The sequence below is a fragment of the Saimiri boliviensis genome, chromosome 1 (assembly GCF_048565385.1).
Source record: "Saimiri boliviensis isolate mSaiBol1 chromosome 1, mSaiBol1.pri, whole genome shotgun sequence".
Lineage (NCBI taxonomy): Eukaryota > Metazoa > Chordata > Mammalia > Primates > Cebidae > Saimiri > Saimiri boliviensis.
The window spans coordinates 150,980,203-151,004,071 of NC_133449.1; the positions used below are offsets into that span (position 1 = coordinate 150,980,203).

At 55.2% G+C, this 23,869-nt stretch overlaps 1 protein-coding gene across 4 annotated transcripts in view; it reads right to left on the bottom strand.

The window, feature by feature from the left end:
* ADAP1 (ArfGAP with dual PH domains 1) overlaps positions 1–23,381 on the bottom strand; it is a 55,521-nt gene extending 32,140 nt beyond the window's left edge. The window contains exons 1-2 of one of the 4 annotated variants that reach the window (XM_039470203.2): positions 23,037–23,381; positions 3,765–3,895 (exon numbers count right to left, since the gene is read on the bottom strand). In XM_039470203.2, the coding sequence (XP_039326137.1) occupies positions 3,765–3,895; positions 23,037–23,118 (213 nt within the window). In that variant the 5' untranslated portion in view covers positions 23,119–23,381. Of the gene's footprint in view, positions 1–3,764; positions 3,896–12,163; positions 12,410–12,549; positions 12,646–18,279; positions 18,332–23,036 lie in introns of those variants that run through there. The other 3 variants (XM_074406654.1, XM_074406648.1, XM_074406641.1) reach the window with 3 other exon arrangements.
* Positions 23,382–23,869: the final 488 nt, after the last annotated feature.

Consider the following 23,869-nt stretch of genomic DNA (forward strand, 5'->3'; position numbering starts at 1 on the left):
GTCTTAAAAAAAAAAAAAAAAAAAAAAAAAGAGAAAGGAAGGAAGGAAAGGAGGGAGGGAGGGAAGAAGGGAAGAAAGGAAGGAGGAAGGGAAGATAAGGAGGGAGGGAGGAAGGGAGGACCACACGGACCCCTGGCTGCCTGGCAAAGGTAGGAGTGGCACTCAGAGGTGGGAGACAGGGAAGGAGACTGCTTCCTTCTGCAACTGCCCTTGAAAACCTGCTGAATGTGTCACTAAATAGTCAAAATACATTAAATAAGGTAGAGACGACCCATGTGTCCATCAGAGGGTGAATGAAAAAACAAAACTTGGCTGAGTGCGGTGGCTCAAGCCTGTAATCCCAGCACTTTGGGAGGCCGAGGCGGGTGGATCATGAGGTCAAGAGATCGAGACCATCCTGGTCAACATGGTGAAACCCCGTCTCTACTAAAAATACAAAAATTAGCTGGGCATGGTGGCGCGTGCCTGTAATCCCAGCTACTCGGGAGGCTGAGGCAGAAGAATTGCTTGAACCCAGGAGGTGGAGGTTGCGGTGAGCCGAGATCGTGCCACTGCACTCCAGCCTGGGTAACAAGAGCGAAACACCGTCTCAAAAAAAAAAAAAAACCACAGAAAAACAAACAAAAAAAACGTGTTCCATCCACACAAGGAAGTGTTATCAGCCTTGAAAGGAACAAAGCTCTCCCGTGGGCTGCAGCGTGGACGGACCTCGGGACCTGGCACTGAGCGATCTCATTTTTAAAGGTCCAGAACTGGCAAGTCTATACAGAGAGAAAGTGGATTGCTGGCTGGGCAGCGGGTGAGAGCCAAAAAGCACGGAGTTTCTTTTTGGGGTGATGAAAACGTTCTAAAATTGGCTGTGGTGATGGTTGCACAACTCTGTGAATTTACTAAAAACCCTTCAACTGTGCACTTTACGTGGTGAATGGTATGGCTGTGAACTGCATCTCAATGGATCCGTTGTTTTAAAAGTTTTATGAAAGAATTGGGAAAAAAAACCCAAAACTATAAAATGTCAAGAAAAGGAAAGAAGAGGAGAATCCCTGGTTCCTGGCCCCACAACCTCGGCCCAGTTCTCCGTGACAGCCACCTTGGGCCTGTTTCTCCCTGCGGGGTGGGAGCAGGCTTAGCCCCTGGACACCCCGGCTGACCACCAGGAAGGGGCAAGGAGCCAGAGTGCAGGGGGCCACAGGAGGCCCAGTGCAGCCCCCGCCCCACAGACTCCCCAGCAAGAAGCCAGGCTGAGACCCAGCTGTGCCCGGGGCTGGGGTGCAGCTGCTCTCAGAAGCCAAGCCCCCAGGCCTGTCCGAGATTAATCTTTGTTTTTCATCACACAAGTGAACGTGCAGCCAACAGAATGGGGATGGAATCTTCTTGTGGCTCCAGCTTGGTGCTCCCCCGCAGGCCCCATCACACTGGATCTCTGCGGCAGAAATCAGGGATTTTTTTTTTTTTCTTCGAAACAGAGCCTTGCTTTGCTGTAATGGCTGGAGTGCAATGGCACAATCTCGGCTCACTGCAACCTCCATGTCCTGGGTTCAAGCAATTCTCCTGCCTCAGCATCCCGAGTAGCTAGGATTACAGATGCCCGCCACGACACCTGGCTAATTTTTGTATTTTTAGTAGAGATGGGGTTTCACCGTGCTGGGATTACAGGTGTGAGCCACCTCACCCAGCCAAGGGGTTTCCTAATAACACATGGTGGGCCATCCCCAGCCTTCCTCTCCCGGCTTTACCCCACAGATCTGGACGGCACCCAGGTGGCCCCTACCCTCTCCCACTGATGGCATTTAGGGATTTTCCCAACAACAGTGAACGCCCCACCCCTGGGCCCTTGCCCCGCTTGTCCTGGAATTATAGGGACAATGGGCAGGTGTTCCCTGAGCCCAAGGACTCTACGCCCCCATAAGCCCTCCAGGGACCCACGCTGTTTCCTCCAGGAATGAGGGCAGAGGTACCTGGAGATGGGACACCTGCCCCGTCATCTGACATTGGCCATTGGTCCTCCATTGTCCAGGGAGGGGGATGGTCCAGGAGTCACCCGGACCGTTTACGGAAGGAAACAGAGGCTCAGACAAACTCACAGCCTGGCGAAGGGACAGGTATCACAACCCAAGCGTTCCCTCCGTATCAGTGAAAGGGGTCGAAGAGGGTGAGCCCAAGGTGGGTCGGGGTCCTGAGGAGATTCACAGGAACCCCCTCAACTCAAGGTGTGGGGGATCACAGTGTTAAATGTAGAAGCTGATTTGGGGTCGCCATGGGTGGGTCAGGGACTCTGCCATCCTTGGATCTTGCTGTGTCTCTCAGGCTGGAGGGCAGAGGTGCTGGAGAGGGGGCCCGGGGTCAGTGGCGTTGGAGAGGGGGCCCGGGGTCAGTGGTGTTGGAGAGGGGGGCCGGGGTCAGTGGCGTTGGAGAGGGGGCCCGGGGTCAGTGGTCCTGGAGAGCAGGGGTCAGTGGTGTTGAAGAGCTGGGAGGACGTGCACAGGTGGCCAGCAGCCTCTATGACCCACCCGTCCCCACAGCAGCCCCCAGACCACCACTCTCACCTCCATGCGGCCGCTCTGTCCCGTGCACCAGCAGCCAGGCAGATCTGTGGCTCTGAGACCCAAAGCCCCATGAGCAGCGCTGGAGCAAGCCTTCCACCTGGGTCTTCAGGCCCCACACTCCATCCCAGCTGCAGCCCATCCACACCCACCGGTGCCTCATTCCTTCTCCAGTTCCCTCGGAGTCTCCCTGTGGAGCCCTTCCTGCCACCCCCAGCCTACATGGCTCCCCCTGCACCACCAGGTTCCTGGTCACTCACACCATCTCCCTCCCCAGAGGGGCGTCTCTAGGGCCCCAAGAGGCCTCTGTGGCCAGTGTCCCTGCCTGGCCATCGTGAAACTTTATCAGATGCATGGCTGAGAGGTGGGCGGTGGCTGTGTCACCTGAGAGGCCGCCCAGGGGACTGGTCATCCAGCCGTAAGCGGCAGCAGGCTGGGGTATACACGGGGACTACCGGGAAATGCGACTCGGGGTCAGGGTGGGGCCGAATGGGTCTGGGGAGATGCATTCTGTTTTTTCTTTTTTTTTTTTTTTCTGAGACGGAGTTTTGCTCTTGTTACCCAGGCTGGAGTGCAATGGCGCGATCTCAGCTCACCGCAACCTCCGCCTCCTGGGTTCAGGCAATTCTCCTGCCTCAGCCTCCTGAGTAGCTGGGATTACAGGCACGCGCCACCATGCCCAGCTGATTTTTTTGTATTTTTAGTAGAGACGGGGTTTCACCATGTTGACCAGAATGGCCTCGATCTCTTGACCTCATGATCCACCTGCCTCGGCCTCCCAAAGTGCTGGGATTACAGGCGTGAGCCACCGCGGGCTCTGTTTTTTTTTTAGAGACAGGGTCTCACTCTGTCCAGGTGTGGGGATTTGAGGGGAGCGTTCAGGAGCTCCAGGGCATGGGAATCACCTGCTGCCTTCACTCCCAGGTCCATCACACACACCTGGAGCTGCCCACAGAGGGGTGGACCCAGCACGGGGTGGGAGGAGCAGCACGCAGGAGGAGCCGTGGGAGAGGGGTTGGGGTCCGGGTCCTGCAGCTGCCCTGGCCTCCGCAGCCTCGGGGCCAGCCAGCCGGGCCCCTCAGAGCAGCTCAAGGCCCCAGGGAGCCAGAGCCAGACTGCCGGGCACCTGTGGCTCAAAAGGCCAGAGCTGGGGCCACCCAGAGTGTGGTGCAAGACTTCGTGGGGGGGCCTCCCTTCCTCCCTCCCCCGCTCCCACCGTACCTCCACTTGGGCCTCATCCCAGGCATCCAGGCGGACGGACTTGACCTTGCTGACCTGGGGGATGTTCCGGTGGATTCCCGAGCAGCTCAGGCAGATGAACACTCCCAGGGTGTAGGAGGCCCAGTCAGGATCTGCAAGGAAAAGCCGGGCGTTCACGCAGGCTCAGCCCAGGGACCCCGGAGGGAGGGTGGGCGGAGCCTGCGGTCAGGGTCAGGAGCCCCCGGCATGCCGTGGGAGGCTTTAGAGGAGACCCCCGGGTACAGCTGGCTCCTTGCAGACACCTAACCCCATCATCACCTGAGCCCCGCCCCTGCCCGGTTGCAGGCAGAGCTCTCCCAAAACACCCCGTGACATTTGAGGAAGCGGATCTGCATGGGCTCTGCGCGGGGTGCCTGGAACCTCCGGCAGAGGCTGGCCCAACAAGAGCCCATTCCCCCGGGCTGGAGGGCACCCGGTGCTCATGAGGACGTGGCCCACGTGCTTTCCCGGTGTCTGCTGCCCTGGGAGATGTCTGTGGGCCTGAATCCTCCTGGATGACAGAGCCAAGATGGGAAAACTCAGATAGGATCTGAGTGCAGGGGAGGCCTCCATCCGATGCGGTGCGGGTCCCCCCGCCCGTAGCCACAGAAGCACTCAAGATGCATGGTGCATTGGTGGCAGCACTTGGCCAGCACTAACTTAGCAGGTGTGACAAAGGCCCTGTGGCTTCACCCTGCCACAGATGCGGCCTGTCTAGGGATTCCACATCTCCATGTCTAGTTTGCTTTAAAAGGGTTGATAAAGCTGGGCACTGTGGCTCACACCTGTAATCCCAGTGCTTTGGGAGGCCGAGGCGGACAGATCATGAGGTCAGGAGTTCCAGTTCAATCTGACCAACGTGGTGAAACCCCATCTCTACTAAAAATACAAAAATTAGCCAGACAACGGTTGTGCATGTCTGTAATCCCAGCTACTCAGGAGGCCGAGGCAGGAGAATCGCTTCAACCCGGGAGGCAGAGGTTGCAGTGAGCTGAGATCATGCCATTGCACTCCAGCCTGGGCAACAGAGTGAGACTCTGTCTCACACACACACAAAAACAAAGGTTCAACAAAGCTGGGCATTGTGGCTCATGCCTGTAATCCCAGTGCTTTGGGAGGCTGAGGCAGCAGAATCTTTTTTTTTTTTTTTTGAGACAGAGTCTCTGTCACCCAGGCTGGAGTGCAACGGCACAATCTCGGCTCACTGCGACCTCTGCCTCTTGGATTCAAGTGATTCTCCTGCCTCAGCCTCCTGAGTAGTGAGGCACACACCACCACGCATGGCTAATTTTTGTATTTTTAGTAGAGATGGGGTTTCACTACGTTGGCCAGGCTGGCTGCCTCGGCCTCCCAAAGTGCTGGGATTATAGGCATGAGCCACCATGCGGGGTTGGGTGCCAGAGCGCAGTCTGCTTCTGCACGTGAGATATATCTCATTCTGAAAATGGCAAAGTGAGCCATAGGGAAGGTCCAGCTGGGCTACAGTGTGACTCTCCTGTTTTCTTCCTTCTGCAAAAGACCCATCACAATAACTAAGTCAAGGGGCAGGATGGCTGAAGGGAGCCCTAGAGAGAACAGTCTCTATGGGGGAGATGCGTCATCTCTGAAATGCTTTTATTTTTAAGTGGAGGCTCTTCTGGGTGAGGCTGATGGTAATCGAGGCACTTCCCGACAGGCAGGTGCCGCTGCAGAAGGAAGCCTGTCTGGGGAACCATGAGTGGAGAGGACCCCGCCCTCTAGCCTGGCTGAGGATAGCCCCCCTCCCCATGCTGCTTGGGGCCCACCCTTGGCTGGTGAGGGGACTCCAGTGCAGAGAGGTGGAGGCCCAGTGGGGCCGAGCCTGGGCCCTGAGTCACTGCCAGGAGGAGAAGGCGCCCAAGCCAGCCCCGCTGGAGATCATGTTGGACATCAGAACCAACACGCGGGGCCCCTGGGATTTGGGGGTTGCCTGTCACAGCTGTTAATGGAGAGACGGACTTCATTAATCGGGCTCCCTGATTAGACCCAGCATCCCCAGATCTGACACGGAGCTCAGTACAGAGCAGGTCTCCACGGGAGTTGTGAATGAAGGAGCCACCAACAGCCCTGCTGCAACAGAGCCACTGTGTCCAAGAGAGACCACAGGCTGTCTCCTCACCCCTCAGTCAGTCGGCAAACATTTGCCATGTGACCCGTCACCGGCACCAGGAGTGTTGCCTGTGCTTAGAGCAGCTTCTGGGAGAAAGAACCAAGTTACAGGATCAGCCGTTCTCTGCTTTTGGGTTTGTGGATTTTTTTTTTTTTTTTTTTTTTTTTTGAGATAGGGTCTTGCTCTGTTGCCCAAGGTGGAGTTTAGTGGTGCAATCACAGCCTTCAACTGTTGGAGTTGCAGCCTCCAACTCCTGGGTTCAAGCAATCCTCCTGCCTCAGCCTCCCAAGTAGCTGGGACTACAGGCATGCACCAACATACCCAGCTAATTTTAAAAACTTTTGGTAGAGACGAAGTTTCTCTGTGTTGCCCAGGCTGGGCTTGAACTCCTGGGCTCAAGCAATCCTCCTGTCTTGGCCTCCCAAAGTGTTGGGATTACAGAGGTGTGGCGCTGTGTCTGGCCAGCAAAGTATTTAGTTACACAAGCCTCCAGAGAACAGGTGGGGAAGAACTGCACTGGAGCCCCAGAAGAGAAAGTCCTGGCTCCTCCCCCAGACCCCGTCTTCTCCCAAAGCCTTCATGATAGCTGCCCACAAGTGCTTAGTGCATGGCTATGCACAGAGCGCCCAGCAGGGAGGCCAGTCCCGGACTTCAGTCCTCATCTGTGAGATGGAACAGCACAAGCCACTTAGAGTGGTACGGGCAGCATGAGCCCAGCTGGGAACATCGCCGGTCGAGGTGCTGTGGGGATCTCCCTTCTCGCTTCACAGCAGTGTTGCTGGGTTCTGCTCTGGCAGTGTGGACCACGGACCCAGGCTTCCTGTCTCATGGCCTTTATCTGCCTGTCTGGAAGTCCTGAGGGTGGCCGAGCAAAGGCCACCCACAGCTCCCGCCAGCCCAGGGCCAGAATGCCTGTGCCCACCTCCATCCTCACTCAGGTGCTCCAGATGGGCTGTCCCTCTCCTGGCCTGGAAGGAGGCCTGTTCACAGATCCCGAAGTGGGAGCGGCACTCGATGGGTGTGGCCGGCTGCCTGTTGTTGTAAATAAGGTTTCACTGGAACACAGCCATGCTCGTTTGTTTATAGATTGTCTGCAGCTGCTTTTGTGAGCAGTGGTTGAGTTGTTGAGTAGCTATGATGGAGACTCTATGACCCTAAAATATTTACTTTTACATTTTTTTTTTTCTGAGATGGACTTTCGCTCTGTCACCCAGGCTAGAGTGCAACGTCTTGACCTCAGCTCACCGCAACCTCCGCCTCCTGGGTTCAAGCAATTCTCCTGCCTCAGCCTCCCAAGTAGCTGGGATTACAGGCATGCACCACCACGCCCAGCTAATTTTGTATTTTTAGTAGAGACGGGGTTTCTCCATGTTGATCAGGATGGTCTCAAACTTCCGATCTCAGGTCATCCCCCTGCCTTGGCCTCCCAAAGTGCTAAATTACAGATCTGAGCCACTGCGCCTGACCCTACTATCCATCTTTTTAAGAAAAAGTTTGCTGGCTGGGCATGGTGGCTCACATCTGTTATCCCGGCACTTTGGGAGATGGAGGTGGGTGGATCACAAGGTCAGGAGTTCAAGACCAGCCTGACCAACATGGAGAAACCCTGTCTCTACCAAAAATACAAAAATTAGCTGGGCGTGGTAGGGGGTATCTGTAATCCCAGCTACTCTGGAGGCTGACGCAGGAGAATTGTTTGAAGCCAGGAGACAGAGATTGCAGTGAGCCGAGATTATGCCACTGCACTCCAGCCTGGGTGACAGAGTGAGACTTTCTCTCGAAAAAAGAAAAAGTTTGCCAACCTCTGCTTAGAGGGAAAAATGGGTGTGACACAGATGAATGAGCCCAAGAAGTGCTTGTAAGTAGGACTGAGAGCTTACAGCCATTACTAATACTGCCTATCTTTAACAAACCAGATACCAGTGACACTAGGGAGTGGTTACAACCTGTCCTGACCTCTTGCAACTGGCACAAGGCTCCCCTGGTGTAAAATTGGAGGCTGATGCAAACCTGTCACATCCTCCAGGTATTTGTTTGTGAGGATATACATGCATGCGTCCATACCCACAAACACAATATAAACAGCCTATACCTGAGGATGGCTCAGGGAGTTTCACATGAAGAAACAGAGACACCAGCCAGGCACAGGGGCTCACACCTATAATCCCAGCACATTGGCAGGTCAAGGCAGGAGGATCACTCGAACCCGGGAGTTTGAGACCAGCCTAGGCAACATGGTGAAACCCCGCCCCTACAAAAAAAAAAAAAAGTGGCCAGGCATGGTGGCTTATGCCTGTAGTCCCAGATACTCAGGAGGCTGAGGTGGGAGGATGGCTTGGGCCCAGGAGGTGGAGGCTGCAGTGAGCTGAGACTGAGCCACTATGCTCCAGCCTGGGTGTCATAGACCCTGTCTCGTACACACACACAAAAATATGGAGACATTTTACATAAGAATCAAAAGACGAGAGCCAGTTAAATCAAGTATGTTGGGGACAGAGGCAACATAAGGTTGTCACTGGAAGGGCAGGACATCTGTACCATTTTTAAAAAGGTTTTGTGGTGTTCCACCCTTACTAGGATGACTAAAATTTAAAAGATGGATGCTACCAAGTGTTGATGAGGATACAGAGCACTGGAACTCTCATCCACTGCTGGCAGAAGTACAAATTAGTCTAACCCACTCTGAAAACAGCTTGGCACTTTTCTACATAGTTAAAGATATTTCTCCCATGTGACACAGCCACTCTACTCCTAGGAATTTACCCAAGGGATATCAAAACGTAGGTCCATGAAAAGATGTATAGCCGACAATACATCCAATAATACATAAAAGAGCACATCCGACAATATATAAAAAGAGTTATACACCATGATCGACAGGGGTTTATAACAGTAATGCAAGGTTGGTTTAACATTTGACCATCAATCAATGTCGTTTACCATCAATTAATGTCATTCACCATATTTACTGATTAAAAAAGAAAAAATATACAGTCATTTCAATAGCTGCAAAAAACGTTGACAAAATGTAACATCCTGATAAAACTCCCAGAAAACTAAGAATACAGGGGAAATTCCCCAACTTCATATACAGCATCTATGAAACATGTACAGCAAATGTCATACTCAAGGGAGAAACACTGACTGCTTTCCCCCAAGATCAACAACAAGACAAGAATGTCTATTCTAACCACTCCTAGTCAACACTGAGCTAGAGAGTCTAGTCAGTGCAATGAGGCAATAAAGAAATAAGAAGCATCTAGATTGGAAAGAAAGAGCTAAAATTATCTTCATTAACAGACAACATGATCATCTATGTAGAAAATACAACAGACTTTTAGTTAAAAAAACTATGATAACAAGTTTAGCAAGGTTGCAGGATACAAGATAAATATACAAAAATCAATTGTATTTCTATATACCAGCCACAAGCAGTCAGAAATTGAACATTTTAAAATACCATTTATAATAGCACAAAATGTATGAAAGAGGGATAAACATGACACTAGATATGAAACATAGGACACTGAAAAGTACAAAATATTGCTCAGAGAAATTAGAGAAGACCTGTAGATTTGGAAAGAGATAACATTTTCATGGCTTTGAAGACTCAACGTTAATAACACATAAATTCTCTCCAAATTATAGAGTCAATGCAGAATACCATTCAGAATTTCAATAGGATTTTAAAAATGAACAAGCTAATTCTAAAATTCATATGTAAATGCAAAGAACCTAGAATAGCCAAAACAACTTAGAGAAAAAGACAAGGAGGGAGAACTAACACTACTTGTTTTCAGAACTCATTATAAAATTACAGTTATCAAGACAGGGTGGTGGTATTGGCACAAAAACAGATGAACAGATCAATGGAACGGAATTGGGAATCTAGAAATAAACCCACACATATGCAGACAACTAATTATTGGCAAAGATATAAAGCCAGTTCAGGAAAGAGCGAACAATCTTTCCTATCAACAGTGCTGGAACAATCAGGTATCATGCACAACACAGCAAACAACCCATACCTCTCACCCTCTCCAAAAATTAACCCAAAATGCATCATGGTGCTAAAGGTAAAACCTAAAACTATAAAACTTCTAAAAGAAAACAGGAGAAAAGTCTTTGTAACTTTGGGTTAGGCAAAGACTTATTTTGGATACAACACCAAAGGCAGAATCCACTGAGTGAGAAAGGAGGGGGAAGAGGGAGAGAAAGAGAAATTGGCCTCATCAGAATTATTTTTCTTTTTTTTTTAATTGAGACAGGGTCTTGCTCTGTTGCCCAGGCTTGAGTGCAGTGGGGCAATCACTGCAGCCTCAACCTCCTGGGCTCAAGTGATCCTCCCACCTCAGGCTCCTGAGTAGCTGGGACTACAGGTATATGCCACCTCACTCAGCTAATTTTTAAAATTTTTTTGTAGAAACAAGGTATTGCTATATTGCCCAGGCTGGTCTCTAACTCCTGGGCTCAAGCAATCCTTCCATCTCAGCCTCCCAAAGTGCTGGGATTACAGGCATGAGCCACTTCGCCTAAGCAAGGCCCTATTTTGTTTATTTTTATTATTTTTTCTTTTTTTTCTTTTTTAGGCCTATACTGGCTGGTATTTTGCTTTATTTTTAACATTTTTTTTTTTTTTTTTGAGACAGGGTCTTGCTCTGTCGCCCAGGCTGGAGTGCAGTGGCATGATCTAGGCTCACTGCAACCTCTGCCTCCCAGGTTCAAGCGATTCTCCTGCCTCAGCCTCCCAAGTAGCTGAGATTACAGCTGCCCAACACGCCCAGCTAATTTTTGTATTTTTAGTAGAGACGGATTTCACCACGTTGGCCAGGCTGGTCTCAGATCTGTCCGCCTCAGCCTCCCAGAGTGCTGGGATTACAGGGGTGAGCCACCGCGCCTGGCCTATTTTTAACAATTTTTTTTTTTTTAAGACGTTGTTCCACTCTTGGCCAGGCTGGAGTGCAATGGCACGATCTCGGCTCACTACAACCTCGGCCTATTTTCAGCAATATTTAATCTTTAATTTGTGTGGGTATATAGTAGATGTATATATTTATGGGGTCCATGAGACATTTTGCTACAGGTATGCCAAGTGAAATAATCGCATCAGGGCAAACAGGGCACCCACGACCTCTAGCATGTATCATCTATTTGTGTTACAAACAATCCAATTATACTGTTAGGCATTTTTAAATGTACAACTAATTGTTGACATCATCACCCTGCTGGGCTATCAAATACTAGATCTTATTCTATTTTTTGTATTCATTAACCATCCCCACCCTCCCCACCCAAGACCCTGTTTTGAAGAAAGATTCAGACCCTGGGAGGGAAGAGCCCAGCGGCGTGACTCTGGGCAACGTTTTAAGGCCTGGGGCTCTGGGAGAGTGACCTCCCCCAAGCCCTTGAAGGCACTGAAACAGAAGGCAGCCTCCCAGTTTGACTGTGCCAAGGCTCTGCAGGGTGGGTTCGTGTTCGTGTGTGTGTGTGTGTGTGTGTGTGTGTGTGTGTGTGTGTGTGTGGCGGGGGGAGCTAGAGCTCCCCAACTTCCAGCAAGGACAAAGGTTGGTTGGTTCCCAAAGCAGAAGGGACGGGCTGACCCTGCCATCTTGCAAGTGGCTGAGGTTGGGCTGGGCAGGCCTCCTTCTCAGGCTGCTGGGCATGACCAGGCCTGCCTGCATCTACAAATACCCGAAGCCCTTTTCAAATCGGAAAAGGGGCAGGGCATGCATAGGCACACAGGAGCCGCCCACCCCCAGGGACCCTCCAGGGTAGAAGGGGAGCTGGCCTGATGTAACAGGCCCAGGCAGGAGGGCCTCTCCCTAAGCCTGGGCTCCACTCTGGCTGCCCTCCACTCAGGGCAAAAGGCTGTAGGACACGCCCTGCCCAGGACCACTCTGGGCTCCCAGGCCTGTGGAATTTTCTCCCAAATTGCCTGGAGTCAGCATCCACGGCCTGTGTTCTTCCCAGAACAGGCCACAAGGCCAGCCGGTGCACACTGGGCCCAAGGGTGGCCACAGCACAGCTGATGTGGTGGTGGAGATGGGGGGTCCCAAGGGCCAGGTGGGGAGGTGAGGAGGGGACAGGCCCGAGGCTCCAGCCCCCACAAACATCCAGGCTGCCAGCACCGTCTCCAGGAGCTGCCTCCTTCTCTGAGACTCTGCCCACAGCCGCCAGGCCCTTTCCCTCCCTCCTCCCAGCCCCACTCTGCCCTGCCTGCTCTCAGGCTGCCCAAGGTGACTCAGCCACTCACCATTTCCGGAGCTGGTCTGGGGCACCTGGGCAGGTAAGCCACATCCTTGGGTTGAGCCAAGTGGGGCAGGTGTGTCCCCCAAGCCAAGGCCCAGGCTGGGGCGTGGGTGGGGGGAAGGGCAGCAGCCAAGCCTGTCCACGGGGCGCTGGCTCCAGAGACCTTTGCCCTCCCAAGGATGACGCACAGCAGAAGATCCCGGTGCGATAGAGGCTGGGTCCGCCGCTGGCTCTGGCCAGGCACACAAGGGGCAGCCAAGGTGGGAGGGCACCCTTGGGGGAGGGGCTCCGGTGCCCACTGCCCTTCACATCTACATGAGGTGGGGCGCACACGACCGTCCCCCAGGCACACAGCCCCACACCAAAACCTAGGCCCCTCCCCAAACCCACCTTCATGTTTTCCACACGTTGTCTCCCAGTTACCCACGTCCCCTGCCGGGATCCGGGCGAGGCAGTGACCGCTGGGGCTCCTGGGTGGGCTGGCAGCTCACTCTTCTGCCCAGCCCCCTCACACTCAGGGGCGGCCCTGGTCCCATTCCACTGAGAGGATGGGGCCTCCCAGGACCCAGATCCACGGGCCCCTGTCCTGGTTCCCTCCCAACAGCACCCGACACAGTCCACATTTCAGAATCCTCCCAGGACCCCCTCCGGCTCTGCCCCACCCCCTGCCCTTTGCCCCCTGCCCTCTCTCCCTCCTGCTGCTCCAGCCCCGCTAGGGAAGGGTGAAGGCCCCACCCCCAGTCCTGGACCCGCCCTGACCCAGAGCCCACTCCCCGGGGCCCCAGCCCGCACCCCTCTTTGGGGCCCTCACGCAGGGCCGCCTCCTCTGCAGCCCATCTGGTCTCTTGGCTGTAAAACCCTATTTTTGGAACTCGATAGAGGTGGTGGTGGAACAGCATGGTGAATGTTCTAAATGCCTCTGCATTTTCATTTTGAAATGATTAACTCGAGGCCGGGCGGGGTGGCTCCCGCCTGCAATCGCAGCACCTTGAGAAGCTGAGGTGCAGCCCAGGAGTTGTAGACCAGACTGGGCAACATAGTGAGAACCCGAGACTCCATCCTTATGAAAAAAATTTTATAAAAGGTTAACTTTTTCATATGAATTCCACCTTGATTTGGGGTTTGATCGTTTCATTTTTTGAGATAGAGTTTCACTCTGTCACTCGGGCTGGAGTGCAGTGGCGTGATCATAGTTCACTGCAGCCTTGACCTCCTGGGCTTAGGTAATCCTCCCACCTCAGCCTCCTGAGTAGCTGGGACCACAAGTGTGAACCACCACATCTGGCTAATTTTCTTGTATTTTTTTTTTTTTTTTTTTTAGAGATAGGGGTCTTGCCATGTTGGCCCGGCTGGTCTTGAATTCCTGAGCTCAAGTGATCCTCCCACCTCAGCCTCCCAAAGTGCTGGGATCACAGGTGTGAACCACTGTGCCTGACCTTGATTTTTTTTTTTTTTTTTTTTTTTTGAGATGGAGTTTCGCTCTTGTTGCCCAGGCTGGAGTGCAATGGTGCTATCTCAGCTCACCACAACCTCCACCTCCCGGGGTCAAGCAATTCTCGTGCCTCAGCCTCCCGAGTAGCTGGGATTACAGGCATGTGCCATCACACCCTACTAATTTTGTGTTTTTAGTAGAGACAGTGTTGCATCATGCTGGCCAGGCTGGTCTCAAACTCCTGACCTCAGGTGATTGGCCCACCTCAGCCTCCAAAAGTGCTGGGATTAGCAGCATGAGCCACTGCACCCGGCCTTCTGACCTTGATTTTTTTAAAAAGGAATGAGAGACATTGACACACTGACAACCCGTCTCTACCTTGGGCCTCTTCTATCCTCCGCCCTTAGGGGGCCACCGAGGCTTCTCACAGAGCCTCACATCGCAGGCTCATCTTCCTGGCGGCTCCTCCCACGTCCCCCATCTCAGCAAGTGAGGTGCTGGCTGAAGTCCTGGGCGTTCTCATTTCTTCTCTGTCCACCACACCCCAACATCCTGCTCACCAGCAAATAATTGAAGACGATCCAGGCTTTGACCCTCCCCACACTGACTTCCCCACCCTAGACGGAGCCACTGCCACCCGGCCACAGTCACTGTGCAGCGTCCCACACACCTCCCCACTCCCGCGCTGGGCCCACTGGCCCCGGGTCCTCTGGTGCGTCATAGGCTGGGACACTTTGGGAGGCCAACTCGGGTGGATCACTTGAGGTCAGAGTTCAGCATCTGCGAACCTGGGGACGTTAGGCTGAATGAAATCAGCCAGTCACAAAAGGATAAATATGGCATGGTTTCACTCGTATGAGGTCCCTGGAATCATCAGATTCATAGAGACAGACAGTAGAGGCCAGGCACGGTGGCTCACGACTGTCATCCTAGCCCTTTGGGAAGCTGAGGCAGGAGGATCACCTGAGGTCAGGAGTTGGAGACCAGCCTGTGAACGGAACACGCCCTGCAGAAGGCGCTCCATGGTGGCCAAGGTTCAGCTGCCTTCCCCGCTGCCTGTGGCTTGGCCTCATCCTCCATGAGGAAAAAGAGCAACTGGACATGGTCGCTTCCGTGGCCTTCCCCTGTAAGCCAGGCCCAGCTCCCACCACAGGATTCTACCCCGGTCTCAGTGGAAACTCTCCCAATGAATGCATCTCCAGGTGTCGCTACCCACTCTGGCCTATCACCCCCTGGCCAAGCCGTCACCACCAGCACCTGGACAGTGACTTGGGGTCAGTTTGATACTCCCTCACCCAGCACCCAGCCCGCAGGCGCCCAGTCCTCCTTCCTGAAAACACGTTCACGTAGCATCCACGATTCTACATCCTTTTTTTTCTTAAGACGGAGTCTCGCTCTGTCACCCAGGCTGGAGTGCAATGGCACAATCTCCACGCACTGTAACCTCCACCTGCCACGTTCCAGCAATTCCCCTGCTCAACCTCCCGGGTAGCTGGGATTACAGGCGCACACCATCACGCCCGGCTCATTTTTGCATTTTTATTAGAGACGGGGTTTTACTGTGCTGGCCAGGCTGGTCTCAAACTCCTGGCCTCAAGTGATACGCCTGCCTTGGCCTCCCAAAGTGCTGGGATTACAGGTGTGAGCCACTGTGCCCGGCCCGAGATTCTAAGTTCTTTGGGGTCTCCCCTGACTGCCCTGGCTGTTCCTCTGCCATCTCGTTTGCCAGGTCTGGCCACTGGGAGTGCCAGGGCCAACACCCACCCCTGTCCTTCTCCTACCTGCCTTCCCAGAAGCCTCTACCTCTGCAGCACGGGAGAGCTCAGAACACAGAGCAGAGTCCCCAGCAGGCCTTCTGAAGCCGACTCGCCAGCATACCAAGGCAGCCCTTGCCCAGCGTGGGCCTCTTCCCTGCTATTTCCAGAGCCTTCTGCTGCCTTCCGAGCCTTCTTCCTGTTCCTCAAACAGGCCAGGCCTGGACCCAGAGCCTTTAGACTCAGCCGGTCCCGGAATGTCCTTCCTCCAGAGGTTTGCACGCCCCACCCTTTTTCACCACCCAGGTCTCAGCTGAAAGGCATCCTTGTCAACCACTCACAGAGCAGACGCCCCCCCACCATCATCCTCACTCACAATTCTTACTCTGCCCTCAGCCCTCCCTGTCCCCAAGTGCTGTCACCATCTGTCCTTGTCTCCCCTCCAAGGAACGCAGATGCTGAGAGCAAAGGCCTGGTGTGGTCCGGTCTCCCTGAGCCCCGGTGACCATACAGGGCAAGGCACTCAGTAAGGGTGCACGGAGCCGGGGAAGGCACCTTGCCCACCAGAGCTCAGGGGAGGGCAACGCTGGAGCTCAGCCCTCATGGGCCTTTTCTGCCTCTCCCAGGCACATAAGAACACACCTCCTGGCCACACGGCCACGTGCCCCCTTGGCCACCTTGGACCCCGCCAAGTTCCTTCCCATTTCCTCATTCTTTCATTTGCTAAATGGGGCCATGCGGCCCCCTGACGGGTGACAGGGGAGAAGATGCCAGGATGTAGCTGCCTGCCAGGTGCTGCCACAGAGCAAGGTTTGGCAAAGGCCTCTGAGTCCCGAACAGCAACAGTCTAGGAGCACGGGGCATGGGGGTGGGGGAAGCCCCAAGCCTAACCTGAGATGCGTCTGGAGCTGAGGTCCAACTCGCTGCGCCTGTGCGTCAGGGAAGCTGGCTGCAGTCACGGCCAGCCCAGTGGCTCAAGGAGTCTGCAAAGGGGTAGCCCTTGCCCGTACCACAGCTTGGGTCCATCTGGGGAGGGGACCCGGTTTAGGCTGGAATTTGGGGAGCCTGGCCAGGGCCTGGGCACCAAGTGCAGGGCTGAGGGAAAGGTCTCCAACTCCTTCCAGCCCTGAGTGCCAGCTGGTGGCCTGCACCAGCCCTCCACGCCCGGCCGCAGGGCAGGCAGGCAGGCGGGCGGGCACGTGGGACCTGCTGGCCTGCGGCTTGCATGCAAAACCAGGTAGGGAAAACCGTCTTTAGCAGTTAACCTCAACCAGCTCAGCGCAGAATCACCATGGGACGCAGCAACTCCAGCCCTGGGTACATGCAGTGGGGAGATCCCATAAGCACCAGGCAGGAGCGAAAGACCTCAGCCCATTTCCATGTAAATAACGAAGAAGTCTGGGCGCAGTGGCTCACGCCTGTAATCCCAGCACTTTGGGAGGCCGAGGCAGGTGGATCACAAGGTCGAGATCGAGACCATCCTGGTCAACATGGTGAAACCCCGTCTCTACTAAAAATACAAAAAATTAGCTGGGCATGGTGGCGCGTGCCTGTAATCCCAGCTACTCAGGAGGCTGAGGCAGGAGAATTGCCTGAACCCAGGAGGCGGAGGTTGCGGTGAGCCGAGATCGCGCCATTGCACTCCAGCTTGGGTAACAAGAGCGAAACTCGGTCTCAAAAAATAATTAATTAATTAATTAAGAAGAAAGTAACTAGAAATATGACCATAGTGGTTATTAGTTATTCATATGTGCTCTTAGTTATTCATAGGTGATCTTAATTCTTTAATGCCTCTCAGGTCGGAAGTGTGAACCTGGGGTGACACTGTGAAATGAATGACTCCAAGACAAGATGCTCTGAGCCCTGTCACACCCGCATAAGGGCTGCTGGAGGGCGCCCTGGCTGTGCGGCATCGCCAGCGCTGTGAAAGCGCCCGCCGTTTAGCCAGCTAGGGGAGGAGATGTCCAAAATGGCCGAGACATCTCCTTCCTGGGGAAGTTTGGAGAAAACTCCGCTTCTCCAGGCTCTTGTGGTAAGGCCTGACGGCTGTCAGGCAGACCCACAGACATCTGGGGCCTTAACTGTCTCTATGCAATGCTGTGTTTCCGCAGTCACATTCCATATCCACTCTCATGTTCTGCTTCTGCACCTGGTTACTTTTTTCTCAGAAAAGATAATCAGTAATAGTAGCATCAATCTTAATGTTTTAGTTCTTTCTTGATAAGTATGGAAAAGGTGCTGATGCATTATGCTCCTTACCTCGCTTCGGGTGCCAGAAATTCCTAAGACCCTACCTGAATGACATGTGATGTACTTGATCCTATCACTGCCACACCCTATCTACCCTGCCCCCAGTCACCAACCACCAAGGCCATGCCCTACCTACCCTGCCCCCAGATTTGCAACTCAATAAAGGTGACAGCGTCTGTCCCGGCATTCGGGGCCACTGCTGGTCTCCTCGATCTGGGTAGCAGCGGACCCCTGGGCCCAAGCTCTCTTTTCTCTATCTCTGTGTCCATGTGTCTTTTATTTCTACAATTTTTCATCTCTGCACCAGCTGGGAGGGGCTCACAGAACCCTGGAGGGCTGGACCCCACAGGTACAGACCCAAACAACCTGAAGCAAACATGGAAAACCCTGTCTCTACCAACCAAATACAAAAATTAGGCCGGGCACAGTGACTCACACCTGGAATCCCAGCACTTTGGGAGGCCGAGGCAGGTGGAGCACTTGAGGTCAGGAGTTCAGCATCTGTGAACCTGGGGACGTTAGGCTGAGCGAATTTGGCCAGTCACAAAAGGATAAATACTGTACGATGTCACTCCTACGAGGTCCCTGGAGTCATCAGATTCATAGAGACAGAAAGTAGAGGCTGGGCACGGTGATTCATGACTGTCATCCCAGCCCTTTGGGAGGTTGAGGCGGGAGGATTACCTGAAGTCAGGAGTTCTAGATCAGCCTGGTCAAATGGTGAAGCCCGGTCTCTACTAAAAATACTAAAAAAAAAAAGAAAAAGAAAAATACAAAAATTAGCCGGGCATGGTGAAACATGCCTGTAATCCCAGCTACTTGAGAGGCTGAGGCAGGAGAATGGCCTGAACCCGGGAGGCGGAGGTTGCAGTGCGCTGAGATTGTGCCACTGCATGCCAGCCTGGGCGACAGGAGATTCCATCTCAAAAAAGAAAGAAAGTAGAAGGGTGGATGCCTCAGACTGGGGAGAGGAGATCTGGAGCCGATGTTGAAAGGAGACAGAGCTTCAGTTTGGGAAGATAAGGTGGTTCTGGAGACACTGGCGGTGGCTTGGTGAGGTGAACGTGCTCAATGACCCTGAACTGTGCACTTAAAATGATGAGAAGTGAAATTATTATTTAAATTTAAAAAAAATATCCAACCTAGCTGGGCTGCAGCCCTGGGGAGGGAAGGAAGTCTGCCCAGGCTCTACTCAGCAGTCTTCTTCTCACCCTCACCCATGCCAGGCCAAATTCCTGAAACTCCTCCCCACCAAGGGATTTGCTACCAGCAATTTCTGAAACATCACCTCTGCCCTGAAGCCTTCCTGGGTTGAATGAGAAGCTTGAGCTATAAGTCCACCCTGTTTGCCTTGTAATCATGGGCTCCGATTCCTCTGAGCCTGGAGGACTGGCCCCCAGGGTAACTTGTGCCCAGTTATCCCTGGGGCCAGGGCCACCCTGGAGCCTGGATCTGGCTGGGGGCTCAGGTGTGGAATGAGGGAGCAGCACCTGAGCCACCAGAGCCTGCACGGGATGGTCCAGGCCACAGGGCTTCCTAGGAAGTACCAGACAATACCTGCTCTCCAACCCACTTAAAGAGCCCATATACAGGCCAGGCAAGGTGGGTCATGCCTGTAATCCCAGCACTTTAGGAGGCTGAGGCAGGAGGACTGCTTGAGGCCAGGAGTTTGAGACCAGCCTGACAAACATGGCAAAACCGTCTCTGTCCCAAAAAAATACAAAAATTAGGTTGAGTACGGTGGCTCACAACTGGAATCTCAACACTTTCGGAGGCTGACGTGGATAGATCACTTAAGGTCAGGAGTTCAAGATCAGCCTGGTCAACATGCTGAAACCCCATCTCTACTAAAAACACAAAAATTATGGCGGGTGCAGTGGCTCACATCTGCAATCCTAGCACTTTGGGAGGCCAAGGCAGGAGGATCACCTGAGATCAGGAGTTCGAGACCAGCCTGACCAATACAGTAAAACCCCGTCTCTACCAAAAATATAAAAATTAGCTGGGGGTTCTAGTGGGTACCTGTAATCCCAGCTCCTTGGGAGGCTGAAGCAAGAGGATCGCTTGAACCCAGGAGGTACAGGTTGCAGTGAGCCGAGATCACGTCACTACACTCCAACCTGGGTGACAAGAACGAAACTCTATCTCAAAAACAAACAAATAAAAAACAAAAAAATTAGCCAGGTATGGTGGTGCACACCTGAAATCCCAGCTACTTGGGAGACTGAGGCAAGAAAATTGTTTGAACCGGGAGTTGGAGGTTGCAGTGAGGAAAGACTGCATCACTGCACTCCAGCTTGGGTAACATAGCAACACTGTCTCAAAAAAAAAAAAAAAAAAAAAAAAAATTAGCTGAGCATGGTGGCACGGACCTGCAGTCCCAGCTACTCAGGAGGCTGAGGTGGGAGGATTGCTTGAGCTCTGGAGGCAGAGGCTGCAGTGAATCAAGATTGTGCCACTGCACTCCATCATCGGTGACAGGTGACCTTATCTTAAAATAAAAAAGAAAAGGCCGGGCGCGGTGGCTCAAGCCTGTAATCCCAGCACTTTGGGAGGCCGAGGCGGGTGGATCACGAGGTCAAGAGATCGAGACCATCCTGGTCAACATGGTGAAACCCCGTCTCTACTAAAAATACAAAAAAAAATTAGCTGGGCATGGTGGCACGTGCCTGTAATCCCAGCTACTCAGGAGGCTGAGGCAGGAGAATTGCCTGAACCCAGGAGGCGGAGGTTGCGGTGAGCCGAGATCGCGCCATTGCACTCCAGCCTGGGCAACAAGAGCGAAACTCCGTCTCAAAAAAAATAAATAAATAAAATAAAAAATTAAAAAAAATAAAAAGAAAAAAGAAAAAAAGAGCTCAGACACCCCAGTCCTTCCAGGGCATCAGACGGGCTGAGACTCAAGAGGAGAATCTGTCTATTTTTCCTTTTCTTGAGACAGGGTCTCATTCTGGCCTTGCCTGCAGTGTGATCACAACTCACGCAGCTTCCAATTCCTGGCCTCAAACGATCCTCCTGGCTTAGCCTCCCAAAGCACACCCAGTCCCTGTTCTTTGTTGCAATTGGCAGGCAGCTCCCAGGATGCAGAGGCATCTCCTCCCTCCCCCAACCCCCACATAGGATGGAGACCCCCACCCAGGTCTCGTAGGACAGTGGATCCAAGCACACCCCTCCCCCCACCTACCTGCCAGGCCTGAGATGAGAGGCTCTCTGGGCGGCCGCTGGGGGAGGCCCCCTGTTCAAGGTCAGGGGAACCCACTATTGGCACAAACAATAGGAGAGTTTGGAAGGAGCTTCTGCGGAGGCTGCAGAGATCCCCAGACTGCCTCCCTCACACCACCAGTGGGTGAGGCTTGGCCAAGTCCACCCCAGCACCCCCAGGCCTGGACCCGTCTGATGTCCTGCCGTCCAGGTCTGCGCCAGCCGTGAGCCAGTGCACAGGACGCTGTTCTGAGGACAGCAGACAGTGTCGGTCACCCCAGCCCCTATCAACACCGGTGAGGTTCCACTTCACTCTCTGGGCCACAGCAGGAATGGGAGGCCCCAGCGCAGCACGCATCAGCAAAGCAGCACAGAGCCCTCTAGGATATGCCATGGGGTCATGGGGGTCCAGGCAGCCCGCCACCTCCTGACACCTCCATTCTACCCCTTGGACAGAGCACTCGGGAGCGGGGATAAGCACAGTAGCCGGTGTGGCCCGGCCTTGGGAGGCCTGGTCTACCTTTGGGGCCCATGTCCCCTAAGACAGCTCCAGTTGGCAAGGCAGTGGTCTCCCTGACTGAGAAATGAGAGCAACCCTGCACAGTATCCCCACTCCACGGCGCTACCCAACAGAGGAGGCAAGACACTGAGGTCATGGGCCAGTTCTAAAAAAGCAGAGGTGCGGCCCTGTGCCAGGCAGCATGGGGCATGGCGGGGGGGAACTGCTGGGAGGGGGCAGGCTGGAAGCGTAGCACGTGGTCCAGGCACACTTGCACCCACTAGGAGAGGGGCCACTGAAGGGCTCAGCAGACCAGGGAAGTCCCCTCTTCCTCCTGCCCAGGCTGGGAGGCCCAGAGGGCGGCTGGAGAGGGGCTCTACGTCCAGAGAAGCTGCTCCCAGGCTACGTGGCCAGAGGTTCAGAGACAAGCCCAGCTTCCCTCCTGCTGGGCCACAGCAACCCCAGGCCAGGTCCTTTCCTCTGGCTCTCTGGCCAAGCATTCCTGAACAGGTGGAAATAAAGGTTGGGGGTCGGTGGGGAAGAGTCTGGGGTGAGCCAGCCCAGGGGGCCGCCCCATCACACACCATGACACAGACCCTGCACCATCCTGCTTCAGGAGGCCATGGAAAGGCCGTGGGTCCAACCTGTCTTTCCAGAAAAGCCTGTGACTGACCCCTCTGACCACCCCAGCTCCTGGTGTGGCCTCTCCAGCCACACTGCGGCCAGACAGCAGCCACCAAGACCTGGGACTGCCAGAGACCCCTCCATCGCTGAGGGAATCAGGTCTTGTTTCTGGGTGCGCAGAGGCTGCATGCTGATCCAGGGCCCTGGGGGCAAATGCAGGGTCTTCCCCGCCTGCCCCCCAACCTTGGCCACCGCTAGTGAGTTTAGGTTTGCTCCGAGGGGCTCGGGCAATTGGCCCCCAGATTCCTGGTGTGTCCGGGGTGATGGGACTGCTCCTGCAGGTCCCTCTCCACACAGGACAGATGGCCTGGGTCTGACAGCTCTGAGCAGGGCAGGGCTGGTCTGGGTGCTGGGCCCTTTTGCAGCCAATGGCAGGACCAGGCCTGGAAGGGAGGGACTCCCCGCCTTTGGACTCCAGTGCCTTGAAATCCCACAGACCAGGGGCGCAGGAAACCAAGTCAGGGATGCCTGGCCAGGAAAACCGGAGGCAGGTGGACAAGGACCTGCGTCCGGCCCCACCTCTCCCAGGTCCCACCTGTCCTGGCGCCTGCCCCAGAGCAGCCAGGTGCAGGAAGCGGGTGAGGGGGCGCTGCTCACCCCCAGGGACCCCCAACCCAGTGCAGGCGGGAGGGGTTGGGGCATGACGTCACCCCGAGGTGGCCCCCGAGCCGGCGGACCCCACGCCCCTGCAGCTCCCTCCGGCCGGCAGTCCATTCCCTCCCTGCAGCCAGCCCCAATTTCCTCTTTCTGTGCGGAGCCTGAGCTTTCGCAACGCGGCGGGCGGTCCATGGTGACCGTGAGACACGCAGCCTGGCGGGGGAGGGGAGGGGAGGCAGCGGCCGGGGGGCCTCTGGGGCCCTGGGGAGGCGCCTCCCGCTCCGCCTGGCCCGGGGAGACTTCTGGGTCCCCGCAGGTGCAGCCGGGCCCGGGCCCCACCCGAGCGCCGACCTGGCCCGGTGTTCTGCGCCGCCACCCCCGCCCGCCCAGGCCCCGGCACCCCCGCGCCCACCCGGGACCCTCATGCCCACCCACCAGGGCCCACCCGGCCCGCACCTACCCGGGGCGCCACAGTCCGCGCAGCGCTCATTCCCCGGCCGCTGCAGCAGCTCCAGGACCGCCCTGCGCCGCTCCTTGGCCATGGCCGCGATGCGCCCGCGATGCCGATGCCGGGGCCGGGGCCGGGAGCGTCCGCCCGGCTCGCTAGGACCCCGCGCAGGCCGCCCGCCGCCGCCGTCCCTGCGCCATCCCGGGCGGCCTCAGCCTGCGCGCCGGTTCCGCATTCCTCCCGCCCTCCGCCGCCGCCGCTGCTCGTGTCTCCGCCGCGGTCGCTCAGCCAGTGCCGGCGCGGGGCCCGGGGCGCACGTTGCGCTCTGGCCGGCAAGGCCCGCGGGCGGCCCCCAGCGGCGCGGGCGGGCGGGTGTGTGGCCTCCTCCCTTGGCCGCTCCGGCACCCCCAGCCCGAGCGCCCCAGGAACCCGCCGGGAAGTCGCCGCCGCCCGCCCCCATCCGGGGCGCAGTGCCCCACCTGCCCGGGCGCGAGGCACCCCCAAAACCTGGCCGGCCTGGGTGGGACCCTCGTGCAGCTGTATGCGCCAGGACGGAGCCTGCATACCCACTGTGGGGCCACGCAGGGGTCTCGGGCACAGAGGGCACCTGCTGAGCCCACCAAGATCATGGGCACGGGGGTGTTCGTGGAAGGAAGGTGTGTGTGTCCCTCTGGGGACCAGCGCGCTCACACCATCCCTGCCTGGGAGGGGCAGACAGCAACCGACAAACGCCACCGTCCCAGGGCACTGAGGCCGCAGAGGGCCCAAGTGGAGCCTCTCCCTGAAACCCACCCCGCCGCCCACCACCACAGACAGGACCCACTGGGCACCCCTCCCACTCAGGC